Raw genomic sequence first — 12,827 nt, forward strand, 5'->3', positions numbered from 1 at the left:
CGAAATCCAGCATATCTATCTTGTTTGCTGTGTCATAAAATAATAATAATAATAATAATAATAATAATAATAATAATGTGTTGTTGTTGTTGTTGTAATCCAGAGTAACCCCCACAATGATGGTAAAAACATCAAACATCCAGGCGTCCTCTGGGCAACGTCCTTGCAGACAGCCAATTCTCTCACACCAGAAGCGACTTGCAGTTTCTCAAGTCACTTCTGATACTAAAAATACTTTATTTTTCTATCCCGCCTCCATCTCCCTGCAGGGACTTGGGGCGGCTAACATGGGGACAAGCCCAAAGAACAAGCAGTACATATGTAAACAACATCCTCAAACAGGTAAAATAAACAGTGGAGATGGGGCCTCGGTGTCCCTCGCAGACTGCGTGACTTCACCTGGTTTGAAGGAACAGTTCTTGCTGCCGGTGCATTTCTTCCCCGCTCTTCAACCCTTTGAGCCTCTTCTGGAAAACCCGGAACAAGAGGAGCTCCTCTTTGCCGCCACCGGACACAGGCCAGGCTCTCCTGCGCTCCAGCTCCAGCTCCAGCAGCATCTCCTGAAAACAAGGCAATAGAGGATAGAGCTCCTATTTGAGATACCTGTAATTAATTTGAGATATCTGTAATTAAATTGTCATAGTTCAATGTTATGTAATCTTGGGATCTGTAGTTTGGTGAGTGAAGGCTCAAGTCCCTCTGGGGAGAGAGGGCAGTCTAGAAATAAAGAATTATTATTGTTATTTTATTATGTCACAGCAAACAAGATATATATGCTGGATTTCATATCACAAAATCACAAGCCGAACACTTCCCAAGTGTCTAGGACTGTGTGATGTATTTTCGGATGATGCGTGCAGATCCCAGCAGGGTGGCCTTTTGCAGTTGGCAGATCGTGATTTTGTCAATGTCTATTGTTTCCAAATGCCGGCTGAGATCTTTTGGCACGGCACCCAGTGTGCCCATCACCACCGGGACCACCTGCACTGGTTTCTGCCAGAGTCTTTGAAGTTCAATCTTGAGGTCCTGATAGCGGCTGAGTTTTTCCTGTTGTTTTTCGTCAATGCGACTGTCACCTGGGATGGCGACATCCATGATCCAAACCGTTTTCTTTTCCACAACTGTGATGTCTGGTGTGTTGTGTTCCAGAACTTTGTCAGTCTGGATTCGTAAGTCCCACAGTATCTTTGCGTGCTCATTTTCCAAGACTTTTGCAGGTTTGTGATCCCACCAGTTCTTTTCTGCTGGGAGGTGGTACTTGAGGCATAAGTTCCAGTGAATCACTTGGGCCACATAGTTGTGCCTCTGTTTGTAGTCTGTCTGTGCGATTTTTTTACAGCAGCTGAGGATATGATCAATGGTTTCGTCGGTTTCCTTGCACAGTCTGCATTTTGGGTCATCAGCTGATTTTTCGATCTTGGCCTGAATGGCCTTTGTCCTGATGTCTTGCTCCTGGGCTGCAAGGATCAGGCCTTCTGTCTCCTTCTTCAGGGTCCCATTCGTGAGCCAGAGCCAGGTCTTCTCTTTATCAGCTTTTCCTTCAGTTTTGTCAAGGAACTTTCCATGCAATGTTTTCTTGTGCCATCTGTCAGCACTAGTTTGTAGTGCGGTTTTCTTGTACTGGTTTTTTGTCTGTTGTGTTTTGAGGAGTTTCTGATTTTTGACTTCAATCAAAGCAGGTTCTTCACTTTGCTTTACATATTCTGCCAGGGCATGTTCTTCTTCTTTGACTGCTTGTTTGACTTGTAAGAGTCCTCTGCCCCCTGATCTTCTAGGCAGATATAGCCGGTCAACATCACTGCGAGGGTGCAGGGAATGATGGATGGTCATGAGTTTTCTTGTTTTTCTGTCCAAATTGTCCAGTTCCGCCTGTGTACGAGGGTTGAATGAAAAGTAATGCCTCCACCTTCGTAATTCCTCAAGAGATGGCAGTCCTGCTCTGCGGCAGGTCCTGGTTTGTTCAGTAGACTCTCCTCTACAGTTCCGTTTGGCAGGAAGCCTTAGCATTGAACGGTTGTGTTGTTAAAGTGCCAAGTATGGAACCCTACGCAGACGGGGAAGCCTTAGCATTAAACGGTTGTGTTGTTAAAGTGCGAAGTATGGAACCCTGCGCAGACAGGGAAGCCTTAGCATTGAATGGTTGTGTTGTTAAAGTGCGGAGTATGGAACCCTGCACAGACGGTTCCATTTGGTGGGAAGCCTTGGCATTGAACAGCTGATTTATTTAAATATTCCCATCCAAACCCAAGTAACGAAGGTGGAGGTATTATTTTTTATTCAACCCTTGTAATATCGACATGAAACTTCTGGGTGAGGTCATCCGGCGTGTTGGAGTTCAGTGTCATCTTTACATAGATGACACGTAACTCTAATACTCCTTTCCACCAAAATCCAAGGAAGCCCCCCAGATCAAAGGTCCACAATCTAAGGGTCCTAATAATAATAATAATAATAATAATAATAAGAAGAAGAAGAAGAAGAAGAAGAAGAAGAAGAAGAACCTGCTTTGATTGAAGTCAAAAATCAGAAACTCCTCAAAGCACAGCAGACAAAAAACCAGTACAAGAAAACCGCACTACAAACAAGAGCTGACAGCTGGCACAACAAAACATTGCATGGAAAGTTCCTTGACAAAATGGAAGGAAAAGCTGATAAGGAGAAGACCTGGCTCTGGCTCACGAATGGGACCCTGAAGAAGGAGACAGAAGGCCTGATCCTTGCAGCCCAGGAGCAAGCCATCAGGACAAAGGCAATTCAGGTCAAGATCGAAAAATCAGCTGATGACCCAAAATGCAGTCTGTGCAAGGAAACCGATGAAACCACTGATCATATCCTCAGCTGCTGGAAGAAAATCGCACAGACAGACTACAAACAGACTACAAACAGAGGTGCAACTACGTGGCCCAAATGATTCATTGGAACTTATGCCTCAAGTACCATCTCCCAGCAGTTAAGAACTGGTGGGATCACAAACCTGCAAAAGTATTGGAAAATGAGCACGCAAAGATACTGTGGGACTTCCGAATCCAGACTGACAAAGTTCTGGAACACAACACACCAAGCATCACAGTTGTGGAAAAGAAAAAGGTTTGGATCATTGACGTTGCCATCCCAGGTGACAGTCACATTGACGAAAAACAACAGGAAAAACTCAGCCGCTATCAGGACCTCAAGATTGAACTCCAAAGACTCTGGCAGAAACCAGTGCAGGTGGTCCCGGTGGTGATGGGCACATTGGGTGCCGTGCCAAAAGATCTCAGCCGGCATTTGGAAACAATAGACATTGACAAAATCACGATCTGCCAACTGCAAAAGGCCACCCGACTGGGATCTACGTGCATCATCCGACTTGTGATTTTGTGATACGAAATCCAGCATATCTATCTTGTTTGCTGTGTCATAAAATAAAATAATAATAATAATACATCACGCAGTCCTAGACACTTGGGAAGTGTTCAACTTGTGATTTTGTGATATGAAATCCAGCATATCTATCTTGTTTGCTGTGTCATACAATAAAATATAATAATAATAATAATAATAATAATAATAATATACATCACACAGTCCTAGACACTTGGGAAGTGTTCAACTTGTGATTTTGTGATACGAAATCCAGCATATCTATCTTGTTTGCTGTGTCATAAAATAAAATATAATAATAATAATAATAATAATACATCACACAGTCCTAGACACTTGGGAAGTGTTCGACTTGTAATTTTGTGATACGAAATCCAGCATATCTATCTTGTTTGCTGTGTCATAAAATAAAATATAATAATAATAATAATAATAATAATAATAATAATACATCACACAGTTCTAGACACTTGGGAAGTGTTTGACTTGTGATTTTGTGATATGAAATCCAGCATATCTATTTTGTTTGCTGTGTCATAATAAAATAATAATAATAACTTTATTTATACCTCGCCACCATCTCCCCACAGGGACTCCAACCCCAGAGTCGGCCACAACTAGACTGAATGTCAGGGGAAAACCTTTACCTTCAGGCAAGTCGGGTTTATATATCTGTGGAATAATGTCCAGGGTGGGAGAAAGAACTCTTGTCTGTTGGAGGCAAGTGTGAATGTTGCCATTGGCCACCTTGATTAGCACTGAATAGCCTTGCAGCTTCAAAGTCTGGCTGCTTCCTGGAGAAGGAAAGAGAAACTGGGACATTTCAAAGCAGTTGGAAAGTGGGGCAACAGAGAGTTCCTCGGCCCTGTTGCTGCCAAATGGCTGCAGCATATGGTATGGCTGCAAAGAAAAGTGGTTCAGAAATAAGACGAGTTCAAGTCTGGGGTCTCAGATCCCCTGTTCAATCCTCCCTTCCTCTCTTCTTCTCCTCAGGCTTCCCTACATATGTGTGCAGACACTGCCTTATGTGCATATATTTATTCAGACCACAGAGCGAGGCTTTTCTTGGCACAGAACACGTACAAGCTCTCAGGAGAATCTGGAGTGTATTCTTTAGTACAGCCAACTCCTGCTGTGAGTAAGAGCACAACATTTCAGCCCCCATTTCCTTGAGTGGCAGCAAAAAATAAATAAATAAATTCAGAGCTCGGAAAGGTTAGCCTTTTGGGGCACCCGGGCCTGCAGCCGCCACCCGGGCCTGCGCCTGACGCGAGGCCCAGCAGTAAAGGTGCGCTTGAGGGGCCGCTCCGCGCTCCCGCCGCCGCCCACACCCCCCCCTCGCTCGCCGCCCGGGCCCCCCGGAAGGCCAGCATGAGGAACGCATGCACCCGGGACGCTGCCCGAGGCCCGAAAATCAAGCGTTGGCCTGGCGGGGGAGGGGGGGTGTTGGAGCAAGCGGACCCCGAGAAGAGGGAGTGTGAGGGAGCAAGGCGATGGCCCCAAGGCCGGGAGGTAGCGGAGGCCAGGAGGCCCGGAAATAAAGCGTTGGCCAGGCTGGGGGGGGGGGGTGCTGGAGCAAACGACTCCGTGAAGAGGGAGTGTGGGGGGAGCACGGCAATGGGGGGGGTGGCCTGCGCAAGGCCGGGAGGCAGCGGAGGCCAGGAGAAGGACCCATGATTAGTTGACAATGTCCCATGAATGAAACCGCCCGGCGGATGCCAAACGGAGCTGCCCAGACTCCCAGCGGGGTACCCTCACCTTCCCCTCGTTTCCAGCCTTCCTACTGTAACTCCGATGCCCCTCGTTGCCTTCTTCCTCGCGCTGCCTTCTTTCTCTTGCTCCGTGCGTGTCCTCCTCCTCCAAGCTGCAGCCTCCGAATGGCTGCTGTTGAGCCTCTCGGGGGCGGAGCCTGGTGCGGCCCCGCCCATGGAGGGGCGCTGACCAATGGCAGCCCAGGAGTGCTGGCCTGCCATTGGCCAGCGGGTGCTGGCGGCGGGAAACCTTCCCGCCGCGCCGAGGGGGCTCCTGGGAAGAAGAAGCCCCCTGGTCCGCCGCCATGCTGGGAGGGAGGGAGCGCCCTTCCCAGCAATCTGCAGGGCCCGGTGAGTCGGGCCCTGCCCTTTAGTACAGCCAACTCCTGCTGTGAGTAAGAGCACAACATTTCAGCCCCCATTTCCTTGAGTGGCAGCAAAAAATAAATAAATAAATTCAGAGCTCGGAAAGGTTAGCCTTTTGGAATACAACTCCCAGAACCTCCAAAGTCCTCCCTGCCTTTTATACACACACAGAACACAGCTAATTTTCTTCATCTCTGACCCTACTGCCTCCAAGCATTGCAAGAGCATCCTCTCCAAAGTTCAAGGAAAGATCATAGCTCAAGGGACCCTGAATCCTATTATGGGCATTTATTATATGCCTTCAGGACATTTTAAACTTCTGGTGACCCTCAGGTGAGCCTATCAAGGGATTTTCTTGGCAAATTTTGTTTTGAGGGGGTTTGCTTTTCTCTTAGGCCAAGAGAGTATAACTTGCCCAAGGTTGCCCAACGGGTTTCCAAGTCTGAGCAGAAAGTCGAACTCTGGTCTCCAGAGTCGCAGTCTAAGACCATGCTCGCTCTCTCCTAATTGGAGGGGATGATCAAATCCAGTGCTGAATGGGGAGATTGCTTTATGTATTCTAATTCTAATTAATTCAAAAGTGTCAGCTCACCACAGCCGCTCCTGAATGAACACACAAGACTCTCTGTGGTATCACCAGGAACTTTTACTGTAGGAAACATGAACATCAGAAAAGCCAAGAATGGGATACTACGGCCAACCCTCCTTTATATACCCTCCCCCTCATTTGAACAGTCTCTTCCCGCTCAGTAAAACCCCGCGCAAATTCCCCGCCAAGTCCAGCAGCCGTTTCTTCTCCAAGTCCTGAGCCGCAGGTGTCTTATCAATGTCAGTGACCCTGAAACTCAGAGCCACATCCAGGCTCTAGTAGCAGGGTTCTGACACAAAAGACGTATGAGGATCTGCGAGGGTTGAATGAAAAGTAATGCCTCCACCTTCGTTACTTGGGTTTGGATGGGAATCTTCTATAAATATAAAAATGTAATGGAATTTTTACCTAAAAGTAGACAACGAAACTAAACCACCCAGAAACACGAAACTTGGCAACACAACCCACGGTTCTTGTGGCTAGGTTCCGACAACACGATCAAAACTATTACTCACATACATCGCCTAAAAGAGACAAAAAACACCAAAAGGCCATATGCGCATGCGTGGCGCAGGACGCAGCACGCGAGCCTCTCTAATAATAATAACAACGGGGGGAGGGCTTACAGTAAAGGGTAATGGGGATGCTTTGAACTGTGTTCAGTGTGAACGACACTCTGACAACAGGAAAATTTCAGGCATAAAACAATCAGGGCCAGCTAATACCTCCCAACAAAAGATTCCCCCAGGGAGGAAGCAGCCAGGCTTTGAAGCTTAAAGGTCATTACATTCAAATCATTTTGCCTAATTGCAGCATTCCTACTTGCCCCCAGCAGACAAAACAAGGAATAACAAGAAATATTGTAAATTTACATGCTTTAGGACAGCACATATACTAACTACCACCAATTCCTCACAACCTTATTTTCCATACCACCAAACTTAGCCACAGCAATGCGTAGCTGGGCACAGCTAGTATTTTAATAAATGAAACACAGAAATAATCCTTAGAATGTGCTCTTTAACTACCACTATTCACTTTTCCATATCATGACCAGACAATTGGATATATTTCTGCCAACGATGAACACGTTTTCTGAAGTCGTCACAGAAGAAGTTGACACTCTGTTTCCGCAACCAGCGTCCCACAGTCCCCATTGTGCACAGATCTTCCAATAGCCAAGAAAAAGAAATAATGTGACCCACACGTTCTTGTGAAATGCCCATTATGCTTGAAATTTCTCTCTAAGTGATATGACGATCATCCTGAATCAATCTGTCAACTTTTGCTTGTGAAACTCTATGGTTGCTGTCACAGGACATCCAACTCTTTGTTTGTCATGCAAGTCAGATATTTATTGCCCCAAATTGCTATGTGTGTGTGTAAAGAAATCCTTGCAAAAGATGTTTGCAGGAAATCTCTGCAAAAGAGCTCAGCTTTGCAGAGGCAAAGCCACGCCTAAAACAATGTATCGGTTTGATGGCAGATGGCTTGGTTTGTCAGTTGGTTTGTCAGTTGGAATTTGAGCTTGGTGGGAGAGCACAGAAAATAGACAGGCTCTCTGGCTACGGTCAAGTAGCTGATTTAAATATGCTATGCTGTATATATATTGAATGCTGATTGATTGGTTATTGATCTTATGCAACTACATGGACATTGTATGATTGCTGAACTGTTTATTTGACTTCAACTCAACAAGTAAAGTTTTTCCTTTTGTTCTTTCAATTCCTCTGCCTGGTCTGAGTCTTTTGCACATGGTGTTAACTGGACTCTGCTGATTCCGCTGCACACTCACCTGGTAACAATGTTCCCACCTCAACATCCTTAAACTTACTCGCCCAATGACGCACAGGACTCACATCAACACAATTACCCCAAACAGCTTGAATTTCTGATGAATCTCCTTTGGAGTGACACCTTCTGCTGTCAAGAATTCAGTGACTGCATGTTGCTTAAGTCACATTGACCGACCATCTGCGCAAGGTTCCATACTTCGCACTTTAACAACACAACCAGTCAATGCTGAGGCTTCCGACCAAATGGAACTGTAGAGGAGAGTCTACTGAACAAGCCAGTACCTGCCACATTCCAGGACTGTTATCTGTTGAGGAATTACGAAGGTGGAGGCATTACTTTTCATTCAACCCTCGTAGATGCGGTGCATGGTCTTGCCTGCAATGTCGGAATGAAGTCAAGTGGTGCATGTGTGTGCATGCATATTTTGTGGCGTTTTACAATGGCTTTTACACCTCCCGCCCTCTCCTTGTTGAGGTTGAGTGTTGCCTGGCTAACCCACTTCAGCCGCCTATAAAAGCATCATTAGCACTGGTTTAGCAACCCGCTGACCTCAACAAGGGGCCTTGAAAGCCTCCTTAATCAGAAAGGCTTCAGCTTGTCCCTCAGCCCCCAAAGGCAAGCCAGAACTGAAAGGAAAGAAAAACTTGATTTGTTGATTTGGTCAAATCAAACAAAACCAAATCCAATTAAAACATACAACACAGATTGAAAACAGAATTAAGACCTATACCGATAAAGAACAAAACGATATCTCCCCGCCAGCCTAAAGCCCTAGGGGGTTGGCTCAGGATATTTTGCAGTCTGGAAGAGACTCGCTTCCCTTCATCTATACAGATTTGAAGGTGTTTTTGCATCCAAAAGCATCCAAGTTGGGAAGGGGGAAGATCTCTCAAACACCTCTCCGCAATTGCAGTTTATTTATTTATTGTGTCAAAAGCAGTCATTGGGCGAATAAGTTTAAAGATGTTGAGGTGAGAACATCTGCCTTCCGTGGCAGAGTTGGACGTCCTGTGACAGCAACCACCAAGTTTCACAAGCAAAAGGTCGACAGATTGATTCAGGATGATCGTTGTTGAGAAATTTCAAGCATAATCGGCATTTCACAAGAACGTGTGGGTCACATTATTGCTTTGCTTGGCTATCGGAAGATCTGTGCACGATGGGTCCTGTGAGATGCCGGTTGCAGAAACAGAGTGTCGACTTCTTCCGTGACGGCTTCAGAAAACATATTCATTGTTGGCAGAAATGTTTCCAATTGTCTGGTGATGATGTGGAAAAGTGAATAGTGGTAATTAAAGGATTATTTCTGCATTTGATTTATTAAAATATTCCCATCCTAACCCAAGTAACGAAGGTGGAGGCATTACTTTTCATTCGACCCGTGTCTGATCCCATGATAAAGACAATTGGTATGTTCAGCCCAAGAAGAGAGATGATCACATTGCAAGTTTGATTGACCTGATTTATGGACATTTTTGGCCAGTTGGGGAATGAAGTTGGGCCATACTCTGGCCTGACTTGGGAATCTTACTTGAGGTATTTGCCCAGCCTGTGGATACATGCACACATTTTAAAATTGAGAGTACAAGCTGCCCTTTTCTTACTCTTTTTTCCCTTCAGTACATCCATGGGCCTCCGTATATTAATGGCATCTTATTTGTTCTGAATGCATCATTAATGTTAACGATCCCTTTGAGTCTCCCCTCACCCTCCCTGGACAGAATGTATTAATTGCTCGCGTTGTAATTAAATATTAAGGCTGGGATTTTTCACGCTTCACACGGCTGGGTTGTGAATGTGAGAGAAAGAGAGAAAGTGTGCGCTTCTTGAAAGCCAAGGGCTGGTGAAAAAGGACATTGTTTCACGAACGTACAAACACAATATCACCTATGCACACAAACACTGAAGTTAAGTGGAGGAAATGGTCTCATAGTGTTGATTTATGAATGATAATCTAGCAATCCATGTTTAACATTTATACAAATGATCAACCACTGCCAGAAGGGACAGAGATTTCCTTCTATGCTGACGATCATGCCATCACTGCTCAAACTTGAAATGGTTGAACAGAAGCTCTCCGGAGCTTTAGGTGCTCTTACTGCCTAAAGCTCGCTGTTTCAACATTCCTGTGTCAATCATAAAGGTCCTTTTGGATTCTTGCCTCTCTGAAGTTCTTGCTGTGCTGTTAGGCTTTTGTTTTGCCTATCAAAAGGATAGCAGAGAGTTAAGGCTTTGTTTCCCCCTCTCTCTTGGAAGAACATAAGAATAACCCTTATAAATGTTGTTGTGAGCTTTTTGGGCTGTAAATTGAACCCCAAAGATTACTGCCTATTACAGGGAAAACCAGCTCATTCCTAATCGATCTAAACTGCACACACATACTTTTCACCTTAAGAACCAACAAGCATCTCAAGCCTTGAGCATGACCTGGGAAAGAATCCTCCTGGAGCATTGCAGCACAACAAAATACTTGGAAATCACTCTGACTTATAAGAACCACTGCTTGAATATCAAGCAAAAAGTGGGTGCTAGAAATAATATTGGACGAAAGCTGTTTGGCACAACCTGGGATCACAACCCGACACAGCTTTGCTACTCTGCTGCTGAATACACATGCCCAGTGTGGAATACATCTCACCACGTTAAAACAGTTTATGTGGCTCTTAATGAGACATGACACATTTTCACAAGATGTCTACATCCTACACCCATGGAAAAATTATACTTTTTAGCCCGTATTGTACCATCCGATATCCGTTAGGAAATAGCAGCCAGCAATGAAAGGACCAAGGTATTGACATCTCCGGTCCATCCTCTGTTCAGATATCAGCGAGCAAACCAACGCCTTAAAGCAAGAAACAGCTTCCTAAGATCTACAGAGATACTCGCAGGAACACCACAGCAAGCAAGAGTCCAAATGTGGCAGGTGAAAACCCGGAATCTCAATCAGTAGCTGATACCAGATGGGAGACGCTCTCTTGGGCACACAGAGGATTGGGTGATTTGGAAGGCACTGATCAGGCTGCGCTCTGGCACCACGAGATACAGAGCCAATCTTCAGAAATGGGGCTACAAAGTGGAGTCCATGACATGCGAGTGTGGAGAAGAGCAAACCACAGACAAGGTACGACAATGCAACCTGAGCCCTGCCACATACACAATGGAGGACCTTCTCACGGCAACATCAGAGGCACTCCAAGTGGTCAAAGGAAATCTACGAGGGTTATCCAGAAAGTAGATTACGTTTTGGAATTAAAAATGAACAAAGTATAGGAGAAAACATTTACCGTATGCAGTTGAAAGCCACAGCCAAATACCACTTCTCAACATAGTCGCCATTCAAATCTAGGCACTTCTCATAGCGATGAATGAGCTTGGCAACTCCTTCCCCACAAAACTCTGCCGCTTGCGTCCTCAATGCAGCGTTTTGGTGATGATGCGCAGCTGTGGAGAGGGGTGACCGGCTGGTTGAGAACGCAAGCGGCAGAGTTTGGTGGGGAAGGAGTTGCCAAGCCCATTTATTTATTTATTTATTTATTTATTTATTTATTTATTTATTTATTTGCAGCATTTATATTCCGCCCTTCTCACCCCGAAGGGGACTCAGGGGCGGATCACATGATATACATATAGAGCAAACATTCAATGCCCATATAACACATAGAACCGAGACAGAGACAGATGCAGAGGCAATTTAACCTTCTCCTGAGGGGATGTTCGATTCTGGCCACACTGGAGAGCAGCTGATTCATCATCCACTGTGACGGCACTTCCTCATTCCAACATTGTAAATTAGTTAAATTTGCCTCCCCACTTTATAAGGTAAAGATTTCCCCTGACATTAAGTCCAGTCGTGACCAACTCTGGGGGTTGGTGCTCATCTCCATTTCTAAGTCGAAGAGCCAGCGTTGTTCGCAGACACCTCCAAGGTCATGTGGCCACTGGCATGACTGCATGGAGCACCATTACCTTCCCGCCGGAGCCGTACCTATTGATCTACTCACATTGGCATGTTTTTGAACTGCAAGGTTGGCAGAAGCTGGAGCTAATAGCGAGCGCTCACTCCGCTCCTGGGATTTGAACCTGGGACCTTTCGGTCTGCAAGTTCAGCAGCTCAGTGCTTTAACACACTTTGCCATCAGGGCTCCTTTATAAACTTTATATGTGGTACCTTATTTCCTACTTGATAGATGCAACTATCTTTCGGGTTGCTAGGTCAGCAACGAGCAGGGGCTTTTTTTTTTAATTGACGGGTGCTCACCCCTTCACGGGCTGGCCTTAATAATAATAATAAAATAATAAAACTTTATTTATACCCCGCCACCATCTCCCCAATGGGGACTCGGGGCGGCTTTGAACTCATGACCTCATGGTCAGAGTGATTTATTGCAGCAGGCTGCTCACCAGCCTGCGCCAGAGCCCGGCCCAATTCATCGCTATCATAAGTGCCTAGATTTGAATGGCAACTATGTTGAGAAGTGGTATTTAGGTGTGGCTTTCAACTGCATATGGTGAATGTTTTCTCCTATACTTTGTTCATTTTTAATTCCAAAACGTAATCTACTTTCTGGATAGCCCTCGTAATATAATGCCAAGTTTTTAACTTTGTTTGTGTTTTTAAATACATTATAAGTTCACCCAATTTGCTTCTGACATGATAAATAAATAAATCCAGCAATGGGAGACATTGGCCTTGCATCTTGCATGTCCTGAAAGACATGGTGGTGGGTTTACACTGACCTTTCGACGTCTGGTGCACCTCGCTGGTTCCTCTCCCTGTCCCACCTTCCGAGTAGAGTAGGGACCCTCCTGTAGAAGGAGAAATATAGCATTAGGGAATAACTCCAGAAGAACCACCATTATCCCCAGATATATCATATCACTCCCTATGCACACACATAGAGTATACCCTCCAATATTTCACAGATGAAAATTGAGAGACGAGCGGCATCAGAGTGTGG

General features: G+C 45.3%; 1 protein-coding gene across 4 annotated transcripts in view; it reads right to left on the reverse strand.

The window, feature by feature from the left end:
- Positions 1-80: 80 nt before the first annotated feature.
- LOC134295006 (neurexin-2-like) overlaps positions 81-12,827 on the reverse strand; it is an 87,400-nt gene continuing 74,653 nt past the window's right edge. For 2 of the 4 annotated variants that reach the window (XM_062966964.1, XM_062966965.1), the window contains 3 exons: positions 12,607-12,675; positions 4,011-4,157; positions 82-560 (listed from right to left, as the gene is read on the reverse strand). In XM_062966964.1, coding sequence (XP_062823034.1) covers positions 283-560; positions 4,011-4,157; positions 12,607-12,675 — 494 coding nt within the window. In that variant the 3' untranslated portion in view covers positions 82-282. Of the gene's footprint in view, positions 561-4,010; positions 4,158-6,106; positions 10,069-12,606; positions 12,676-12,827 lie in introns of those variants that run through there. The other 2 variants (XM_062966966.1, XM_062966967.1) reach the window with 2 other exon arrangements.

Source organism: Anolis carolinensis, unplaced genomic scaffold (genome assembly GCF_035594765.1).
Source record: "Anolis carolinensis isolate JA03-04 unplaced genomic scaffold, rAnoCar3.1.pri scaffold_55, whole genome shotgun sequence".
Taxonomy (NCBI): domain Eukaryota; kingdom Metazoa; phylum Chordata; class Lepidosauria; order Squamata; family Dactyloidae; genus Anolis; species Anolis carolinensis.